A 22,415-nucleotide genomic window follows, 5' to 3' on the forward strand; every position below is an offset into this window, starting at 1 on the left:
ATTTTTTTACAAATAAATATCTGAAAAGTGTGGGGGGCATTTGTATTGCGCCCCCCTGAGTTAATACTTTGTAGAACCACCTTTCTCTGCAATTACAGCTGCAAGTCTTTTTGGGGATGTCTCTACAAACCAGTTTTGCACATCTAGAGAGTGACATTTTTGCCTATTCTTCTCTGCAAAATAGCTTAAGCTCTGTCAGATTGGATGGAGAGCGTCTGTGAACAGAAATTTTAAAGTCTTGCCACAAATTCTCAATTGGATTTAGGCCTAGACTTTGACTGGGCCATTCTAACACATGAATAGGCTTTCATCTAAACCATTCTATTGTAGCTCTGGCTGTATGTTTAGGGTCCTTGTCCTGCTTGAAGGTGAACCTTCAGGGTTTCCTCTAAAATTGCCCTGTATTTGGCTCCATCCAACTTCCCATCAACTCTGACCAGCTTCCCTCTCCCTGCTAAAGAAAAGCATCCCCACAACATGATACTACCACCACCATGTTTGACGGTAGGATGGTGTGTTCAGGGTGATGTGCAGTGTCAATTTTCCGCCACACATACCGCTTCGCTTTTAGGTCAAAAATTTCAATTTTGGCCTCATCTTACCAGAGCACCTTCTTCCAAATGTTTCTTGTGTCCCCAACATGGCTTCTCGCAAACTGCAAACTGGACTTCGTATGGCTTTCTTTCCACTATGGCTTTCTTCTTGCCACTCTTCCATAAAGGTCAGATTTATGAAATAGTTGTCCTGTGGACAGATTCTCCCACCTGTGCTGTGGATCTCTGCAGCTCCCCCAGAGTTACCATGGGCCTCTTGGCTGCTTCTCTGATGAATGCTCTCCTTGCCCGGCCTGTCAGTTTGGTGGACGGCCATGTCTTGGTAGGTTTGCAGTCGTGCCATACTCTTTCCATTCTCAGATCATGGATTGTACAGAGCTCCATGAGATGTTCAAAGCATGGTATATATTTTTATAACCTAACCCTGCTTTAAACTTCTCCACAACTTTATCACTGACCTGTCTGGTGTGTTCATTGGCCTTCATGACGCTGTTTGTTCACCATAGTTCTCTAACAAACCTCTGAGGGCTTCACAGAACAGCTGTGTTTATACTGAGATTAAATTACACACAGGTAGACTCTATGTACTAATTAGGTGACTTCCGAAGGCAATTGGTTCCAATAGATTTAGTTAGGGGTATCAAAAGCCAAGTTTTCCATACCCAATGGAGAGGATTAGAGTACAATGAAGAGAGAGAGAGAGAGAAGAGTAATGCACAGCTGAAGATCATGGGAACGGAACAGTGAAAATAAATGAGATAAGGTTTGGGCTTTCCTGCCCTTGTTCCCCCACCCACTTCCTTTCCTTCCTATCACCTTGTCCAGTGCACTCCATCTATTCATCCCACTGAGAGTACAGAGAAAGCACACTAACTGGAAGTCCAAGGAGGCCACACTTTATCATATTTCCAAGGACAACCCCTGTTTATATAGGTAATCTTATACATAGTTAGGGCCGCATCCACCATGGACTCCCAGGAAGACACCCCAGGGGGAGTTGACGAGGTCTATTTTAACAAGATTTCTTTTTTGGCATAATACAAAAGATAGGAGATCAGTAATTTAGAATGGTGAGAGCGTTGGTCATCCTCCATACCTAGTAGGACTAAGCCCTTGTACACAGGATCGGACATTCCGACAACCAAATCCATCGGATTTTGTCCGTCGGATTTTGTCCGAAACTGTTGCATACACACGGTCGGATGAAGTTGTCGGAAAATCCGATAGTTCAGAACGTGATGACGTAATTTCATTATGACTGGACTATGTTCAGGCTAGTAGCCAATAGCTTTGATGTAGGAATTTGATCTGAGCATGCGTGGCACTTTGTCCGATCAGAATTCTCTACACATGATCGGAATATGTCCGATCAGAGCATTTTGTCGGAAAATATTTCCGGCAAGTTGGAAAATTTGGTCCGACGGATATTCCGACGGAAACAGTCCGATGCAGACCACACACAGTCGGAATATCTGACAAAACGCTCCGATCGGACACATTCCGTTGGAATCTCCGATCGTGTGTACAAGGGCTAAGACCCCATACACACTATTAGATTTTCTGCACATTTTTGTCTTCAGATTTACCAAAACCATGTATTGCAAGGGCTTGGCTGATTGCATACAAATTGAAACTCTTAAGATTTGACCTTAAGCCCTTGTACACACGGTCGGACATTCCGACAACAAAATCCGTCGGATTTTGTCCAACGGATTTTGTCCGAAATTGGTGTTGCATACACACGGTCGGACAAAGTTGTCGGAAAATCCGATCGTTCATAACGTGATGACGTTATTTAGTTACGACGGGAATACGTTCAGGCTAGTAGCCAATAGCTTTGGTCTCGTAATTTGATCTGAGCATGCGTGGCACCTTGTCCGATCGGAATTCTCTACAAACCATCGGACAAAGTCCGATCGGATCATGTTGTCAGAAAATATATATATCCAGCTCTCAAACTTTGTTGGTCGGATAGTCCGACGGAAAAAGTCAGATGAAGCCCACACACGGTCGGATTATCCGACAACACAGTCCGATCGGACATTTTCCATCGGAATATCCGACCGTGTGTACAAGGGCTAAGAGTTTTGATATTATATGGTTTCGGTAAATATGGTTTTGGTAAATCTGAAGACAATTATTTCAGAAAATATAATAGTGTGTATGGGGCTTTATTCCGGGAAGGTAGAGACAACTGAAACCTAAGATTATTCTCTGTGAAAATATAGGACCAATATGACACAATGAGAGGGCATTCTCAAAACATGAAAGTATGATTCAATGGACTCCAGGGGCAACTAGGGTCTCGATCCAGGTACATTCTGTGGAGTGTCAAAGGAGTGTAATATACCCCGTGTAAAAATATGAAATTAATTATGAATTTGAATAATGCTGATAATCTGATCTCTTTGATCCCTCAACAGTCAAGCAAAGCAATCTACTAAGCTCCGCACCATTTCTACAAATTGGAGGATATAAATCGGTCAGTGCTACACCTGGAGAAAACATTAGCCTGATGTGTAGATTCCACACGGATCCCTCCATGGAGCTGACCATGTTAGACATACGCTGGTCCAAGGACGGTGTCCCCATGTGGGTCTTCAACAAAGACTCCCAGGAGGATGATTCCAAGTTGGAAGAACTTTCTAGAGGAAACGCGAGCTTGAAGTTGACTTCCGTCCAGACGACAGACAGCGGGAGGTACACCTGCACCATCAGATACCGCTCAATGGAGCGTCGCTTACTCACTATTGTTAATGTGAAAGGTAGGTGATAGCTCCATTAAGGTCGGTTTATCCAAAACCGAGTAGAGTCATCCACAAGTTTATCTCACATAGAGCCCAGCAGGAGAGATGTCTCTGCCATAGTTCAGTTTTTAGCCACCTTCAGCTGTTGTTTGTTTCAGTTCCTCCTGTTACATTCCCAACAATATAAATAAAATAAAAAAATCCAGCAGGGATGATGGGACCCCTCATAATGGGCAGAGCAGGTGTACAGGCTTGGGAACTCAGTGCAGGGAGGGTGGGAAACCCCTCATAATGGGTACTGCGGGTGTGCAGGTCAAGAATCTCAGCACAGGGATGGCGGGAACACCTTATAATGGACACAGCAAGAGTGCAAACCTGGGAACTCAGCACAGGGATGGTGGGGACCCCTCATAATGGGCATAACAGGTAGACAGGCCCAGGAACTCAGCACAGGGTTGGTGGGAACACCTCATAAGGGGTACAGTGAGTGTGCAGATCCAGAAACACAACACAGGGATGTGGGAACCCCTCATAATGGGCATAGCAAGAGTGCACACCTGGAAACTCAGCACAGGGATGGTGGGGACCCCTCATAATGGGCATAACAGGTAGACAGGCCCAGGAACTCAGCACAGGGTTGGTGGGAACACCTCATAAGGGGTACAGTGAGTGTGCAGATCCAGAAACACAACACAGGGATGTGGGAACCCCTCATAATGGGCATAGCAAGAGTGCACACCTGGGAACTCAGCACAGGGATGGTGGGAACCCCTCGTAAAAAGAGTACAGTGGGTGTGCTGATCCAGAAACTCAGCCAAGGGATGGTGGGAATCTCTCATAATGGGCACAGCAGGTGTACAGACCCCCTCATAAAGGAGTACAGCGGGTGTGCAGATCCAGAAACTCAGAACAGGGATGGTGGGAACCCCTCATAATGGGAATAGGAGTTGTACAGACTTAGAAATTCAGCAGAGGGATGGTGGAAACCCCTCATAATGGATGCGGCAGGCATTCAAACCTGGGAACACAGCACAGGAATGGTGTAAACCTCAAATAAAAGGTACAGCAGGTAAGCAGACCCAAGAATTCACTAACCTTTCTCAAAGCGGGAGTCCGCCGGGACTCCGCGTTTTTTTTTTTTTTTTTTTTAAAGCCAGCAGCTACAAATACTGCAGCTGCTGACTTTTAAAATAGTGACACTTACCTGTCCAGCGCGCCCGCGATGTCGGCACCCGAAGCCGATCTCTAGATCGTCTTGTCGGGTGCTGCCGCCGCCATCTTGGGTATGGGAATCAGGAAATGGAGCCTTTCGGCTTCATTTCTCGGTTCCCTACTGCGCATGCGCGAATCGCGCTGCGCAATAAGGATGGTCCCCGCTGCCTCTGGGATCTGTGTGTTTCCCAGCAGGCAGCGGGGCACTTGCGGAAAGGGGCGGGCACTTGCGGAAAGGGGCGTAATCTACGCCCCTTTCCGCAGAGAGCTATCCCAGAAGTGGGTGCAGAATACCTGTACTGTACAGGTATCTGCACCCCCCTCCCCCCTGAAAGGTGCCAATTGTGGCGCCGGAGGGGGGGAGGGTTCCGATGAGCGGAGGTCCACTTTAGGGTGGACCTCCGCTTTAACTACATTCACAATGAATATAAAAAATGGCAGAGGTTCCACTTTAACCACATCAACACCACCATATAGTAAAAATGCCAGAGAGGTGGCTTTCTTTTCTTTCATAAACAGCCCTGCAGAAAACACATACGGGGCAGTGTGCTCTTTCAAAGTATGTTTGTGCCTTATCATCTCTGTGACGGCCAATCACATTACATTTGTGATCAAACACCTATATTTAGAAGTCCCCCTCCTTCCTCTTCTGGCAATTCTTAATGTAAGTAATGCTGCTCCCGCTGACCACCAACTAAATGGGGGGATGCCGAGTAGCAAGGGGGTACACTGAGTACAAGGCATATTGACCTGGCATTTTAGGGCTTCGAAAATGCAATCAAAACATCAGTTTTTTTTTCAAAAATGTTTTCCCCCTTATACAGTTGTGATCATAAGTTTACATACCCTGGCAGAATTCATGATTTCTTGGTAATTTTTCAGAGAATAAGAATGGATAACACAAAAAAGTTTTCTTTCTCTCATGGTTAGTGTTTGGCTGAAGCCATTTATTATCAGTCTACTCTTTTTAAATCACAATGGCAACAGAAACTAACCAAATGACCCTGATCAAAAGTTTACATACCCCAGTTCTTAATACCATGTATTGCCTGCCCCCTTTAACATCAAGGACAGCTTGAAGTCTTTTGTGGTATTTGTGGATGAGGCTCTTTATCTTCTCAGATGGTAAAGCTGCCCATTCCTCTTGGCAAAAAGCCTCCAGTTCATGTAAATTCTTGGGCTGTCTTGCATGAACGGCACATATGAGATCTCCCCAGAGTGGCTCAATGATATTGTGGTCAGGAGACTGAGATGGCCACTCCAGAACCTTCACTTTATTCTGCTGTAGCCAATGACAGGTCGGCTTGGCCTTGTGTTTTGGATCATTGACATGTTGGAATGTCTAAGTACGTCCTATGAGTAGCTTCCTGGCTGATGAATGCAAATGTTCCTCCAGTATTTTTTGATAACATACTGCATTCATCTTGCCATCAATTTTGACCAAATGTCCTGTGTCTTTGTAGCTCACACATCTCCAAAACATCAGCGATCCACCTCCGTGTTTCACAGTAGGAATGGTGGACCTTTCATGATAGACCTTGTTGACTCCTCTCCAAATGTAGTGTTTATGACTGTGGCCAAAAAACGGAAAATTTATATCAAATACTTACCGTAATTTTCCTTTCCTGATAGGCTCCATGGCAGCATACGTGTGGGTAGCCCCGCCTCCACGATTACCCAATAGGACCCAACTCCCATAAATCTTTGCTCCCGGCTACTATCAGTGTTCCGTAACTAGCCAACTCCAGACATTTGGGAGGGAACTCCTGCTGCCATGGAGCCTATCAGGAAAGGAAAATTACGGTAAGTATTTGATATAAATTTTCCGTTTTCCTGAAAGGCTCCATGGCAGCATACGTGTGGGAAATAACTCGCCAAACACACCCGGGTGGGCAAAATGTCGAGCAAAGAACAAAAGTTTATTTTGCATTGTCAACCGACAAAACTTGCAAACCAAAATTAACAGAAGACAGAGCCGCTGGCTCTACACAGTAATGAGAAACAAAGGTATTAATAGAAGACCAAGAGGCTGCTCTGCAAATAACTTCAGGCACCACATGGCGAGAAGCTGCCCACGATGTTGAAATACTCCGTGTTGAATGAGCCGTTAATGCCTCAGGAGGAGCCAAGCCCTTTGCTCTGTATGCCCTCTGAATGATCTGGACGATCCAGGTAGAGATAGATCTAGCCGAAGCTCGCAATCCTTTATTCTTGCCATGAGGGAGAACAAAAAGAAATTTTGTTTGTCTAAAAGGAGCTGTGACTTCCAAATATTGTTTAAGCGTGTGTCCTACGTCCAGAGGATGAACATCCTGACTCTGAGTTCTTGAAAGTGGGAAGCACAATTTCCTGATTCTCATGGAAGACCGAGGTTACTTTGGGATTCGATCCCAACATGGGAATCAATACTGCCCTATCCGGAAAGAAAGTCAGAAAAGGTTCCTCCGAACCTAGATTCCTAATCTCGGAAACTCTCTTGGCTGAGGTTATAGCTACCAAGAAGATGGTCTTGAGAGTGAGATCCCTTATGGACAGAGGCTCCGTAGAATCCTTTCCAAGGTTTGAGAGAAAATCCAGCACTAAAGGGAGGTCCCATTTAGGAAACCTTGGTTTTCTTTGGGGTCTGAGCCTGGTAGCTCCCTTGAAGAATTGTCGTACCAGTGCATGGTTTGCCCAGGAAATACCCGTAAAGGCTGAAATAGCCGACACTTGGACTCTCAATGAACTGATAGCTAGAGGTAAATCAAGGCCTGTTTGGAGAAAGCTTAGTATGTCTTGTATTGTTGGAGAACTGCAAGAATTTTCTCTGGAGGACATATGGGCTGAAAACTTGGACCATATGCGCTCATATACCCTATTAGTACTCCCACGTCTGGAATTGAGAAGGGTTGGAATGACCTCTTCCGGACAACCAAGAGCTTCTAACCTTTCCCTCTCAAAAACCATACCTTGAGGTTCAGACATGATGGGCATGGATGTAACCTTGTGCCTTGAGATAGCAAATCCGGCCTGAGAGGCAGGGGAACTGGCTCTTGATAACTGAGGAGCAGCAGTAGAGGGAACCAAGGTCTGTTGGGCCAGAAAGGAATCACTGCGAGAATCTCCACCTTCTCTGACCTGAGTCTCCGAAGGAATTGCAGGATCACCGGAACTGGAGGGAAGGCGTAAGCTGTCTGAAACTTCCAATGTTCTGTGAGGGCATCTATCCCATATGCCTGAGGATCCCTGAACCTTGAGTAATATTTCGGAAGCTTCCGATTGCACGGGGAAGCGAACAAGTCGACTTCCAGGGACAATCCTAAGGTCAGGAGCCAATCGAATACTTCCCCGTGTAGAGACCACTCGTTGTTGTCCAACTCGACACGCGATAGGAAGTCCGCCTGAACATTCTGCACCCCTGGGATGTAGACTGCAGAAAGGTTGGACAAATTCTTCTGAGCCCAATTCATTATTGGCTCCGTCTCCTGTAACAGGGACCAGCTGCGAGTTCCCCCTTGCTTCTTTACGTAAGCCACCACGGTTGTGTTGTCCAACCTTAGCATGACCGAGGCATTCGCTGTCAGATGGTGGAACGACCGAAGCGCCTGGAAGGCCGCTCTTAGCTCCAGAACATTGGAGACGACTCTTTGTGATGGAAATGTCCACCTGCCCTGAGCGACCTCCGAAAGACAGTGAGCACCCCATCCTCGGTTGCTGGCATCTGAAGTTACCGTGACCCATGAGATGGGAATGATTGAATGGTGGTTGCGCAGGTTCTTCCCCTGCAGCCACCAAAGAAGAGACGTCCTCATGGCTGGAGTGAGGAATATGCGCTGTGTCTGGCTGGATAAGTCCCACTGTTGTAGAAACCCCTTCTGAAAGGGACGAGTGTGCCACTGGGCCCACTTTACCATGGGAATGGTGGCTGACATTGTGCCAATCACCCTCAGACATTGGAGAGCCGAGAGATGGGATGCTGCAAGGGCTGCATGAATCCTGTCTCGTATGACTCCAACCTTCTCTTCTGGAAGGGCGATAGTACCTTCCACTGTGTTGAACTGCGCCCCTAGGAAAACTAGAGACTGAGTTGGATCTAGGTGACTCTTTTCTAAGTTCAGAAGCCACCCGAACTCCTGTAGAGTGGAGATGACTAGGTCTTTGTGCTCCAAGAGCTGATCTTTGTTCTGGGATAGCAGAAGAAGGTCGTCGAGATAGTGGTGGAGACGAACACCTTTGACTCTGAGAAAGGCCACAACTGCCAAAAGAACTTTGGAGAAGACCCGTGGGGACGTTGTTAACCCAAAGGGAAGACATGTAAATTGAAGATGTTGATTGCCTACTGCAAAGCGGAGGTATTGTTGAAACTCCTTTGCCATGGGAACATGGAAGTAAGCGTCCTTCAAATCGACTGATATCATCCAGTCCCCCAGATACACGGACTGCTGGATGGTAAGCAGAGATTCCATCTTGAACTTCTCTTTGCGAATGAAGGAATTGAGATGGGTCAAATCTATTACCGGCCTCCATGTGCCGTTTTTCTTTTGAACCAGAAACAAAGGGCAATACATGCCCTCTCCACCTTCTTCTGGAACGGGAACGGCTGCGCCTTGATCCAGTAAAGAGTTCACGTAGGTCAATAGGACTTGTTTCTTCTCTTTTGATTCTGGAAGATTTGTGGGAATAAATCTTAGCCTTGGGGCGCTGATAAAACCCCACTTGTGACCTGAGGAAATAGTTTTTACAGTCCAAAAATCCCGAATTGAGGCCGCCCAAACATGCCTGAAGTGGAGAAGACGAGCCCCCACCTGACAAGTTTGACCGGGCCCAATTTCAAAAGGATTTCGCGGAATCCTGCTTGCCGGACGAACCTCCTTTTGAGGTATTTTTGAAAGAAGATTGCCTGGATCTCCATGACCTTGAGAATTCTCGACCAGGTCTATAGCTCCGCGCCTCCCTGGCACGATCAGGGCCTTGTCTTCTAGGAAATAGACGCCTTTGATTATGAAGACGTCTGTCCTGGGGAAGAAACCCAGATTTCCCACCTGTAGCCCGGGATATGGCAGTATCCAGCTTTTTACCAAACAAAGATGACCCCTCAAAGGGAATACGGCACCAGGCCTGTTTGGATGCTGGATCCGCCAGCCATGGACGGAGCCATAACGCACGGCGAGCTGAGACTGCTGCTAACATATCCCGAGATATCAGGCGGATAACATCAATAGATGCCTCCCCCAAAAAGGCAGACGCCATCCTGATTTCTTGAATAGGGGAGTCTTTTGCTGATTCAATAGAAATACCCCTCAGGAATTCTTCTACAGAATCAGCCCAGGATTCTATGGCCTTGGATACCGCTGCCATTGCAAGCACTGGTTTGCAAGCCATTCCAGAAGTCAGATATATCCTTTTAAGGTCTGAATCGATCCGCCTTTCCAAAGGATCTTTAAAGGATACCGTATCCTCTAAGGGTAGGGTTACATATCTCACCAAACGCATGAGCGCTGCATCCACCAGTGGTGCTGACTCCAGGTGCTTCACATCCTTTTCTTTAAAAGGGTATAACTTCAGGATTTTTGACTGCATGGAACCCTTTTTATCCATCTTGCTCCATTCCTCGGTAATAATGTCACCCAACTCTGAAAGGAAGGGAAAAAATTGTCGCTCCTTATTGAGCTGTTTAAAGAACTTTCTCTGCTTTTGGTGGGGAAGTAACAGGGTCTTCCCACTTCAGAGCCTCTCTCACTGCTTTGACCAATGAAGGCACCAGTCCATAGTCAAATCCTAAACCAAGATCCTCACAGTCAGATTCACTGTCTGAGATGGGAGCAGATAGGCGGCTTGGCTGAGAGGATTCCCATGTCTCCTGCAATGGGTTCTCTCCAGGTGGAGGAGCCAATAATTCTGACGGGGATTCACACAGCTGTAGAGCGTCTCTCTCCTGCAGAGACTCCTTCACAACCCGTCTTACTATTGACTCCAAACGCTGGTCTGCACCATCCCTTTCATCTGCAGCTTTGGAGAAGCAATGATCGCATAAGGATTTGTCTGAAGGAACAGGCATCCTGCACCCCCAGCATGATTTTTCCGTATTTTTCCGTATGCTTGCTGGAGTGAGCAGCAGGGGGGTGAGAAAAATTCTTATCACGCTGTTCAGACCTTGACCTATGCTGGCTAGATCTTGAGGAGGATTTATGGCGGTGTGATCTTGATGATCCACTGCGTCTAGAGGTGTTAGGCTGTGGATCAGACCCAGAAGGGCTGTAAGGGAAAAACAAACAGACAGAGAGAGAAAAAGATACACAGTCAATCCTACCTATGCCAAACACTCTCTCCATTATATAAAAAACAAATACTAAAGACCTACCTAACATGAGCGGGCTGGCCACTAGGAGGCAGTAAGGCGTCCATATTCAAAATAAACCCACAGTTTAAGAAACACTGCAACCAAAGAGAAAAATAAAAATACATTTTTTTTTTTTTAAAAGCATTTCCCCAGCCTAAGGGACATGCTCTTACCTTAAACCGCCGCACTGACAGCCCCGGGAAGTCGCTGCGACCACTGCAAACATTCCCAGGGTTCTGACAGCTTCCAAAGCCTTTTAAATTTGGCGCCCGTGACGTCATCGCATGCTCTGGAACCAAGCCTCGGTCTCATACCGGGTTCGCACATGCGCAGAATGCCTGCATAACCCGGAAGTAGGAGAGAGGTTTGCTGGAACGCGGAAGCGAACGCAAACGGCATGGAGGAGACCGCAAGACAAACAAGAAAAATACACACAAATACAATGCTGCCATGGATAGATAAAAGGCTCACCACTCCACCAACGATCACCTGGCCGAACGGACTGGAACACACACGCCATACCTCCAAGCAGATAATGGTCACCCATAGCAACGGGACACAGACCGTGCGCACTCAGTTAGGAAATCCTTTCTTCAGCGCTACTCTGCAAATACTCTCCATACCCTGCTTAACAGTCAGGGCCTAATTCTCAGTCAATCAGCCAATCGATCGTCGTGAAGTTTTGTTTCCAGGAATGAAACCATCTGGTCCTACTGGGGAGGACAAAAAAGGAACACTGATAGTAGCCGGGAGCAAAGATTTATGGGAGTTGGGTCCTATTGGGTAATCGTGGAGGCGGGGCTACCCACACGTATGCTGCCATGGAGCCTTTCAGGAAAGCTATATTTTGGTCTCATCACTCCAAATGACTTTGTGCCAGAAGGTTTGAGGCTTTGTGCTGTTTGGCGTATTGTAAGCGGGATACTTTGTGGGATTTGCGTAGTAATGGCTTTCTTCTGGCGACTCGACCATGCAGCCCATCTTTCCTCAAGTGCCTCCTTATTGTGCATCTTAAAATAGCCACACCACATGTTTTCAGAGAGTCCTGTATTTCACCTGAAGTTATTTGTGGGTTTTTCTTTGCATCCCAAACAATTTTCCTGGCAGTTGTGGCTTAAATTTTAGTTGGTCTACCTGACCATGGTTTCGTTTCAACAGAACCCCTCATTTTCCACTTCTTGATTAGAGTTTGAACACTGCTGATTGGCATTCTCAATTCGTTGGATATCTTTTTAGATCCCTTTCCTGTTTTGTACAGTTCAACTACCTTTTCCAGCAGATGCTTTGACAATTCTATTTCTTTCCCCATGACTCAGAATCCAGAAATGTCAGTGCAGCACTGGATGAAAGATGCAAGGGTCTGTCAGGAGTCCAGAAACTCATTGACCTTTTATACATACACACTACACACACACACAGGAGGCTGTTTTTTTATGTGTGGGGAGTGGCTTTCTTGCTGCCCCTCTCCAAAGTGCCACCCTAGGCCTGGGCCTTGTTGGCCTAGGCCAGGGATCCTCAAACTATGGCCCTCCAGCTGTTGCGGAACTACAGATCCCATAAGGTATTGTAAAACTCTGACATTCACAGACATGACTAGGCATGATGGGATTTGTAGTTCCTGAACAACTGGAGGGCCACAGTTTGAAGACCCCTGGCATACGCCAAGATACAGCGTTGTCACAGTCCATGCCTACATAAAAGTCTCCATCACAGTCCACCCCTACATGAAAGTCTCCATTACAGTCCACCCCTACATGAAAGTCTCCATCACAGTCCACCCCTACATGAAAGTCTCCATTACAGTCCACACTTACATGAAAGCCTCCATTGCAGTCCACCCGTATATGAAAGTCTCCATTACAGTCCACCCCTACATGAAAGTCTCCATCACAGTCCACCCCTTTATGAAAGTCTCCATCTCAGTCCACCCCTACATGAAAGTCTCCATCACAGTCCACCCCTACATGAAAGTCTCCATTACAGTCCACACTTACATGAAAGCCTCCATTGCAGTCCACCCGTATATGAAAGTCTCCATTACAGTCCACCCCTACATGAAAGTCTCCATTACAGTCCACTCCTACATGAAAGTTTCCATCACAGTCCACCCCTACATGAAAGTCTCCATCACAATCCACTCCTACATGAAAGTCTCCATTACAGTCCACTCCTACATGAAAGTTTCCATCACAGTCCACCCCTACATGAAAGTCTCCATCACAATCCACTCCTACATGAAAGTCTCCATTACAGTCCACTCCTACATGAAAGTTTCCATCACAGTCCACTCCTACATGAAAGTCTCCATTATAGTCCACTCCTACACGAAAGTCTCCATTACAGTCCATCCCTACATGAAGGTCTCCATTACAGTCCACTCCTATATGAAAGCCTACATCACAGTTCACCCCTACATGAAAGTCTCCATTACAGTCCACTTCTACATGAAAGTTTCCATCACAGTCCACCCCTACATGAAAGTCTCCATCACAATCCACCCCTACATGAAAGTCTCCATTACAGTCCACTCCTACATGAACGTTTCCATCACAGTCCACTCCTACATGAAAGTCTCCATCACAGTCCACTCCTACATGAAAGCCTCCATTGCAGTCCACCCCTATATGAAAGTCTCCATTACAGTCCACCCCTACATGAAAGTCACCATCACAGCCCACTCCTATATGAAAGCCTCCATTATAGTCCACTCCTACATGAAGGTCTCCATTACAGTCCACTCCTATATGAAAGCCTACATCACAGTTCACCCCTACATGAAAGCCTCCATTACAGTCCACTCCTACATGAAAGTCTCCATCACAGTCCACTCCTACATGAAAGACCTCTAGCCTATACACCCCCCCCCCCTTCTATCCTGAATTCCAGAGACCAGTCCATACACAACTAATTGCTTATTATTTCTTTGTACAGAAGAATTGGACCCTTTGACAAAGCCAGACTCTCCAAAATCAGCACCAACAATCGGCAGCACTGATAAATACAGGAAAGAAAAAGTTGGAATGGTTGTCGGAGTGGTAGTCGTTGCAAACTGCCTGGTCTTTTTCATCTACTTTTTTATTGCACTTTAATTTTATTTTACCCACAATGCTATACAGCTGCTGTTGTTTTGGAATTAGAGCAGAATTGCAATATAGGAGTTTACTTTTAGGTAAACGTCGACGCGGCTTTGTTTATAAATAAAGTCACGTCAGACCTCACAGTTGGTTGTTTTTTGACAAAAAGTATCTAAGTGGTTAGCATTGCTGCCTAGCAGCTTAAGGGTCGTTAGTTCAAATCCCTACCATGGAACTACCTGCTTGGAGTTTTTATCTCTTCCAGTAACAATTGCCCCCCCTGCAACAAAATGCCCCCACAACAACAATAGATTCACCTCAGAAACAATAGCTTCTCACCAGCAACAATAGCTCTCCTAGAAGCCAGGAGCAATAGATACCTCCTTCAACAGTAGATCCCTCTGGGCATCAATTAGCCCCCCAGCAACATAAGACCCCTTTAACAACAATAGACAGCTTCCTCAACAATAGATGTTCCCAGCAACAAAAAATCCCCCAGTAGGCCACCATCAATAGACTCTCCAGCACACCCCAGCACCCCTTGCCATTGCATACATTTAATGCTGGAGGTGCCGCAACTGCGTTCCCCTTGAAAAAATGGTAAATTGCCCTAATATGTGTATGTATGAATCTGAGTTAGGGACCTTAGATTGTAAGCTTGAGGACAGGGACTGATGTGAATGTACAAAATATATATACTGTATAAAGCACTGCGTAATATATAACCGCTATATATAATTATATATATTGTATATTGTAATATATAATTACAGGTATCTAACAAAATGCTAAAAATTCTAAAATAACAAGCTAAAGATACATAGTAGGTAAAATCTTGCATATTGAATGTATGTTGTGACAGACTGGCGTCTGTCACAATTATATATAAAAAAAAAACAAAAAAAAAAACACCAAAACAAAATAAAAACAAAACACTTACCAATCTCGCAAATCCTTGCTGGTCTCAAAAGTATTCTAAAAAATGCCACAAATTCAAAAAAAACATTGCTACAGCTATAAGGCTATAGAAGAGCCTCAGAATTCTGACTTTGAAACTCAGAATCATTACTTTTAATCTCAGAATTCTGACTTTGAAACTCATAATTCTGACTTTTAATCTCAGAATTCTGATTTTCAAACTCAGAATTTAGTAAAAAAATGTTTTTTTTTTTTTTTTTTACTTTAAGCTTTGCATTCATTGGGGGTCTTTCACAATTAGCAATAAAAAGAAGAAAAAAAAAAATCACCTACCAGTCATGTAAATCCTTGCTGGTCTTAAAAGTACACCATGATATGCCACAAACACTAAAGAAATAAGTCTTGCCACAGCTACATGGCAGCTCAATTTTTGCATACCAGATGAGTGAAAGTTTTTGATTTCAGAATTGAATTATTCTTCGTTACAGTGACTGGGGTCTGTCACAATTATAAAAAAAAAATCAACAAAACAAAAAAAAATAATCACCAAATCCACTTGCCAGTCATGCAAATCCTTGCTAGTAAAATTAAAATTATTCTAGAAAATGCCACAAATTCTAAAACAAAAACCATTGCTACAGCTACATGGCAGGTCTGTTCTTGCATACTGACTGTTTTTGATTTTAGAATTACATTTTTCTTTATTGTATTTGCACACAGTGGGGATCTGTCACAATTAGCAATAAAAAGAAAAAAAAATCACAAAAAATCACCTACCAATCATGCAAATCCTTGCTAGTCTTAAAAGTAAAAGTATCTTAAAAGTATGCCAAAATATGCCACAAACTGTAAAAAAAAATGCCACAAAATTTAAAAAAACTAAATTCTTACATTGTTTGCTAATTTTTGAATACAATAAAGAACATAAAATAAAAAAATTTTTTTTTTTTAATTTATGGCAATTTGTTTTTTTATTGTATTCAAAAATTAGCAAAAAAAAAGAAAATCACATACCAATCATTGGTGTATCCACATTCTCTTGACAAGGGGGATCATTTTTGCCGCATCATGGCCGCGACATGTCTACACCCTCATACGGCTGCCTTTGCAGCTTGGGTGAAGAGGGTGATAAAAATGCAGCTCAACCACCTGTCTTTACCAGTCCTCCACACAGGTCTTCACCTTTTTAAATATTACATTATGATTCTTGATTCATTTTCCCCAGATGTCAATCTTTAGTGCTATCATTCTTTCAATTTGACGCTGCTTAATAGGCCTCATGCATGCTGGTCGTTATGAAAACACCAGTAGCGTTAGCGCTAGAAAGTTGTAGCTGCATAATGAGTTTTGCAGCGTTTTTGTAGTAGCCTTTGCGTTTTTAGCACTTTTTAGCAAAACTATATTCCCACAAAAACTTATGGCTCACAAAACACTCATAAATGCAGAATAGCCAGCGTTTTTCTGCATTTTTCAATGTTAGAGCGTTTTTACAGCTGAAAACTCCTCTTCAATCTTACTAGTACTTGGGGTTGGGGGGGGGGGGGGGTTCCAGCCAGAAAACACCCCTGTCAAAAAATGCTGATAACAGTCTGTGTGAGCATGGACACATAGGAAACATGGAGGGGTGTTTACTGACTGCAGAAAAGGCAAAAAACAGCAGCTGTAAAAAGGTCAGTATGCATGAGGCCAAAAACTATAATCAACTCTAGGTGGCTGTGTTTATCTTTCCCTTTTTTTTTTTATAAGTCAAGTTTTTATGTTTTATAGTAACAAAAATTTTGTTGAATGGTAAAAATATAGAAAAATATAGAAAAAAAATTAAGTAAAGCGTGCAAATATAAAAACAAAAGGGTTTGTGTGCATTTATTTAAATATTATAAATTGTCGTATGCATTGGATATTCAGTAGTTAATGGTGAAGAGTGAAAAGTAAATAAGTAATTAACAAAAAAATTGTAAAAATAATGACTACAATAAAATTGTGCCTTTGTGATAAAAGTGTTTATTTTTATTGAGTATTGATTCTATTTGAATAATTGATTAATTAGATTATTTTTTTTTTTTTTTTAATAATTGATAAGGGGAATTTTCAGCAGTTGGATGGGTTATGAAGAAATGACAGTCCAAAGGTTGTTGGTCATCATTCCTGGGATAAAGCAGCTTTAGGGGCGCTCAATGTTAGTACTGAGTACTGAGAAATCGAGTTGCCTCTAGGCACACCTAAATTTTCAAGCTCTGGGAGAATCAGAAGGAAAAAAAATGGACTCACAATTACTTATGTTATGATGATGTTTTATCTTCAGAGATGTGGTACTTCCATGGGTGCAAAGTTGATGCCCACATAGGCCAACCTGTTTATGGGTTGGTGGGAGAAGCACCACATCTCTGCAGATGGGATTGGGTGCTTCCAATACACTGACAATATAATCTTTATTGTAGACCGAGGTCTTTCAATCAATGAGTTTTTGGGATATTTAAATGACAACTCTTGTAATTTGAGGTTCACTGGAACTGAACAAATTACGAGTATTGACTACAGGTACCTGGATATTTCTCTGATGGGTTCAGTGAGTGATCGTAGGATCCAAACACAATAATACCGATACCCAACTTCTAGAAATGCTCTCCTATGCTAGAGAGGAACAAGTGTTGCAGGTTTGAGGGAGGTCCCATCCCAGGAAGTGCAATTTGTAGCTAATGAGCACCTTCAGTAGGTGATATTCTATCCCCAAGTCATTTTCATTTGAATAAATGACAACAAAGGAATACTTGGTTAGGTAGAGTAGGTTTTTTCAAATGTGGATTTGAAATGAGAGAATTGGTGAACTGCTAGAGCAGATGCCAGGTAAATTCTATCTTGTACAATGTATAAAAAAACAGTATGTTGGAACAAGAAGATTATGTGACCCAATATGCGATCACCTCTCTACTATTAGGACTCACAAGAAAACGAACCAAGCAAATCATTTCGTAGAGTGCTATGAATCTAAAGTGGACACTTTTGGAGTCTAGATCAGTGGTCTCCAAACTGTGGCCTGTGGGCCGAATGCAGCCCTTCGCTTGCCTTTATCTGGCCGTCTGAGCACCATTCCTCACACCGACATCAGCAATGGGGCACTATTCCTCCCAATGACACCAATAGTGTTTGGGGAACGGTTTGGCCAGAGAGTTCGGGCCGAACATTGGCTGTTCGGCCTCGTTTGGGGAACACCTGAATTCGCAAGGGTGTTAGACACCGAATGCCCTGCAATGCACTGCGCGCTACAAAGTGCATTCTGAGCACTGACTGGGCAAAGCTTTGCCCAATCAGGGTGCAGTAAAATCTGGTTGTTAAGGAGCGGGCCATGGAGTCCTTAACAACTGATGAGTCATCAGCTGTCAGTGGGCTTCCCCTCTGACAGATGAATTTAAAAAAAATGTGCCCTCCCCTTGTGACTTTACCAACCCAGCATGCACCAGATGTAACAAGGGGGGGTGCCATCAGGTGGCATCGCCAGGTGGCCCTGCCCTTACATATATAAGAACTGTCAAATGGAGGAGGAGGCATTCGGTGGTTGTCTGCCAATGAAAATGGAGAGTTTATTTTTTTTTGGGGTCGGCGGGCGGCATGATTGACGTTTTATTTAAAATAAGAAATAAATAAAGGAGTTGTCATAAACTGTCTGTGTTTTGTTTTAACTTTTTGACACTTTTTTGGTGAACGGGAAGGGGTACTATGTACCCCATACTCATTTACATGGGGGGACGGGGTCAGGGGTTGTAGTTAAGAGACCCTTGTCCCCATCAACATGGGGACAAGGTGCTTTGGGGGCCCCCGCCCCAAAGCACCACCCCCCCAAGTGGAGGGCATGTGGCCTGGTATGGTATAGGATGTGGGGGCTGCTCACTCGTCCCCCCCCTTTCCTGACCTGCTAGGCTTCATGCCCAGATAAGGGTCTGGTATGGATTTTGGGGGGAACCCCATGCGTTTTTTCTTTTAACCACTTTCAGACCGGACCATTTTGCTGGTAAATGACCAGAGGTCTTTTTACAATTTGGCACTGCGCTGCTTTAACTGGTAATTGCGCGGTCATGCAATGTTGTACCCAAACAAAATTTGCGTCCTTTTCTTCCCACAAATAGAACTTTCTTTTGATGGTATTTGATTGCCTCTGCGATTTTTATTTTTTGCGATATAAACGTAAAAAGACCGCAAATTTTGAAAAAAAATGATATTTTCTACTTTTTGTTATTAGAAAAATCCAATAAACTCAATTTTAGTCATACATTTAGGCCAAAATGTATTCAGCCACATGTCTTTGGTAAAAAAAAAGTCAATAACTGTATATTTATTGGTTTGCGCAAAAGTTGTCACATCTACAAACTAAGGTACGTTTTCTGGAATTTACGCAGCTTTTAGTTTACAACTGCCTATCTCATTTCTTGAGGTGCTAAAATGGCAGTACAAAACCCCCCCAAATGACCCCATTTTGGAAAGTAGACCCCCTAAGGAAATTGATAAGTGGCATGTTGAGCCCATTGAATATTTTATTTTTTTGCCTCAAGCGATTGAATAATGACAAAAAAAATATATATTTTTTTTTTTTTACACAAAGTTGTCACTAAATGATATATTGCTCACACATGCTATGGGCATATGTGAAATGACACCCCAAAATAAATTCTGCTGCTTCTCCTGAGTACAGGGATACCACATATGTGGGACTTTTTGAGAGCCTAGCCGCGTACGGGGCCCCGAAAACCAAGCACCGCCTTCAGGCTTTCTAAGGGCGTAAATTTTTGATTTCACTCCTCACTACCTATTACAGTTTTGAAGGCCATAAAATGCCAAGATGGCACAAAACCCCCACAAATGACCCCATTTTAGAAAGTAGACACCCCAAGCTATTTGCTGAGAGGCATGTTGAGTCCATGGAATATTTCATATTTTGCCACAAGTTGCGGGAAAATTACAAACTTTAATTTTTTTTTTTTTTTTTTTCACAAAGTTGTCACTAAATGATATATTGCTCACACATGCCATGGGCATATGTGAAATGACACCCCAAAATAAATTCTGCTGCTTCTCCTGAGTACGGGGATACCACATGTGTGGGATTTTTTGGGAGCCTAGCCGCGTACGGGGCCCCGAAAGCCAAGAACCGCCTTCAGGTTTTCTAAGGGCGTAAATATTTGACTTCACTCCTCACTACCTATTACAGTTTTGAAGGCCATAAAATGCCAAGATGGCACAAAACCCCCACAAATGACCCCATTTTAGAAAGTAGACACCCCAAGCTATTTGCTGAGAGGCATGTTGAGTCCATGGAATATTTTATATTTTGCCACAAGTTGCGGGAAAATTACAAACTTTTTTATTTTATTTATTTTTTTCACAAAGTTGTCACTAAATGATATATTGCTCACGCATGCCATGGGCATATGTGAAATGACACCCCAAAATAAATTCTGCTGCTTCTCCTGAGTACGGGGATACCACATATGTGGGACTTTTTGGGAGCCTAGCCGCGTACGGGGCCCCGAAAACCAAACACCGCCTTCAGGCTTTCTAAGGGCGTTACAGTTTTGAAGGCCATAAAATGCCAAGATGGCACAAACCCCCCCAAATGACCCCATTTTGGAAAGTAGACACCCCTAAATTTAGGGGTACACTAGTGAGACTAGGTAATAAATGGCGGGTGCCCTGAAACTATAAAAAAATAACTAACCAACCAGCGTCACCTGTAACAGTTATATGGTGATCACTGGTGAAAGGGTTAACTAGGGGGCAATCAGGGGGCTTTATGCGGTAGTATATGGGGGTCCCTGGCGCTATAAAAAGCTGCGGCGAACCTAAATACCTACCTGCCTAATCTAGCGTCACCTGTGACACTAATACAGCGATCAGAAAAACGATCGCTTATTAGGCTGGGTTCACACTGGAGCGATGCGGGAACGCCACGAATGCTCGGCGGGTTCCCGCATCGCATGCCTCCCGGCGGCAGTTCACACTGCCCTATGCGAACTGCTCGGAGTGTCAGTGAAATGTTAATGACACCCCCAGATCAGTTCGCATATCGCAGTGCGATCTGCAAACTCGGATCGCATGGTGTGAACACCCATGCGATCCGATTCTGCTGCGGACCAAAAAAAGGGTTCCGTGCGAGTTTGCGGCGGGTGCGGCGGGTGCGACACGAATTCAGCCATACTATCTGTATGGCTGAACTCGAATCGCACAGAGATCGGATGTGATTTGCACTGCAGTGCGGTGCGAATCACATCCGTTCTCATAAACCGCTGCAATGTGAACCCAGCCTTAGTGACACTGGCGACGGGGGGTGATCACGGGGTTAAACCTTTATTGGGGGGGTTAGGGGGGTACCTTAGAACTAAAGGGGGCTAACCCTAACTGCCCTAACAGTTATTACAGTCACAAATGACACCCGCCGGGTGATCAGGGGGTTAAACCTTTATTAGGTAATAAATGGCGGGTGCCCTGAAACTATAAAAAAATAACTAACCAACCAGCGTCACCTGTAACAGTTATATGGTGATCACTGGTGAAAGGGTTAACTAGGGGGCAATCAGGGGGCTTTATGCGGTAGTATATGGGGGTCCCTGGCGCTATAAAAAGCTGCGGCGAACCTAAATACCTACCTGCCTAACTAGCGTCACCTGTGACACTAATACAGCGATCAGAAAAACGATCGCTTATTAGGCTGGGTTCACACTGGAGCGATGCGGGAACGCCACGAATCCGCGGCGGGTTCCCGCATCGCATGCCTCCCGGCGGCAGTTCACACTGCCCTATGCGAACTGCTGGGAGTGTCAGTGAAATGTTAATGACACCCCCAGATCAGTTCGCATATCGCAGTGCGATCTGCAAACTCGGATCGCATGGTGTGAACACCCATGCGATCCGATTCTGCTGCGGACCAAAAAAAGGGTCCCGTGCGAATTTGCGGCGGGTGCGGCGCGAATTCAGCCATACTATCTGTATGGCTGAACTCGAATCGCACAGAGATCGGATGTGATTTGCACTGCAGTGCGGTGCGAATCACATTCGTTCTCATAAACCGCTGCAATGTGAACCCAGCCTTAGTGACACTGGCGACGGGGGGTGATCACGGGGTTAAACCTTTATTGGGGGGGTTAGGGGGGTACCCTAGAGCTAAAGGGGGCTAACCCTAACTGCCCTAACAGTTATTACAGTCACAAATGACACCAATGCAAAAAAAAAATATGCAATTGGTGTCACTGTGACTGGGGGGGCAGGGGTAATTGGGGGGGTGATCGGGGGGTGAAGGGGGGGGGTGAGAGTGTGCCTGGCATGTTCTACTGTGAAGTGTCGTGTTGGTGCAACTCACCGATGCTCTCTCCTCGGTGCCGGAACGAAAAATACCGACACGGAGGAGAGATTACATCACTTCCTCTGCCTGTGTTTACATTACAGGAGAGGAAGTGATGTCACGCCTCACTTCCATTCGTCAGGAGCGATCGAGAGGGGGTGGCCATGAATGAATGGCCGCTCCCTCATCCCGGATCGCTTCTGAACGAAAACCAACCGCCGCTGGCACCGGGGGGAGGGCCCGATCGGGCCCCCCACCCGCGGG

The 22,415-nt window shown here is 44.7% G+C and overlaps 1 protein-coding gene across 2 annotated transcripts in view; it reads left to right on the forward strand.

Moving 5' to 3' along the window:
• LOC143923671 (uncharacterized) overlaps positions 1 to 14,050 on the forward strand; it is a 33,356-nt gene extending 19,306 nt beyond the window's left edge. The window contains exons 4-5 of one of the 2 annotated variants that reach the window (XM_077447481.1): positions 2,978 to 3,319; positions 13,764 to 14,050. In XM_077447481.1, the coding sequence (XP_077303607.1) occupies positions 2,978 to 3,319; positions 13,764 to 13,921 (500 nt within the window). In that variant the 3' untranslated portion in view covers positions 13,922 to 14,050. The remainder of the gene's footprint in view (positions 1 to 2,977; positions 3,320 to 13,763) is intronic. The other variant, XM_077447482.1, reaches the window with a different exon arrangement.
• Positions 14,051 to 22,415: the final 8,365 nt, after the last annotated feature.

The sequence above is a fragment of the Lithobates pipiens genome, unplaced genomic scaffold, assembly GCF_037356315.1.
Source record: "Lithobates pipiens isolate NorthernLeopardFrog02 unplaced genomic scaffold, aLitPip1_a1.2 Scaffold_22, whole genome shotgun sequence".
NCBI classification, from domain to species: Eukaryota; Metazoa; Chordata; class Amphibia; order Anura; family Ranidae; genus Lithobates; species Lithobates pipiens.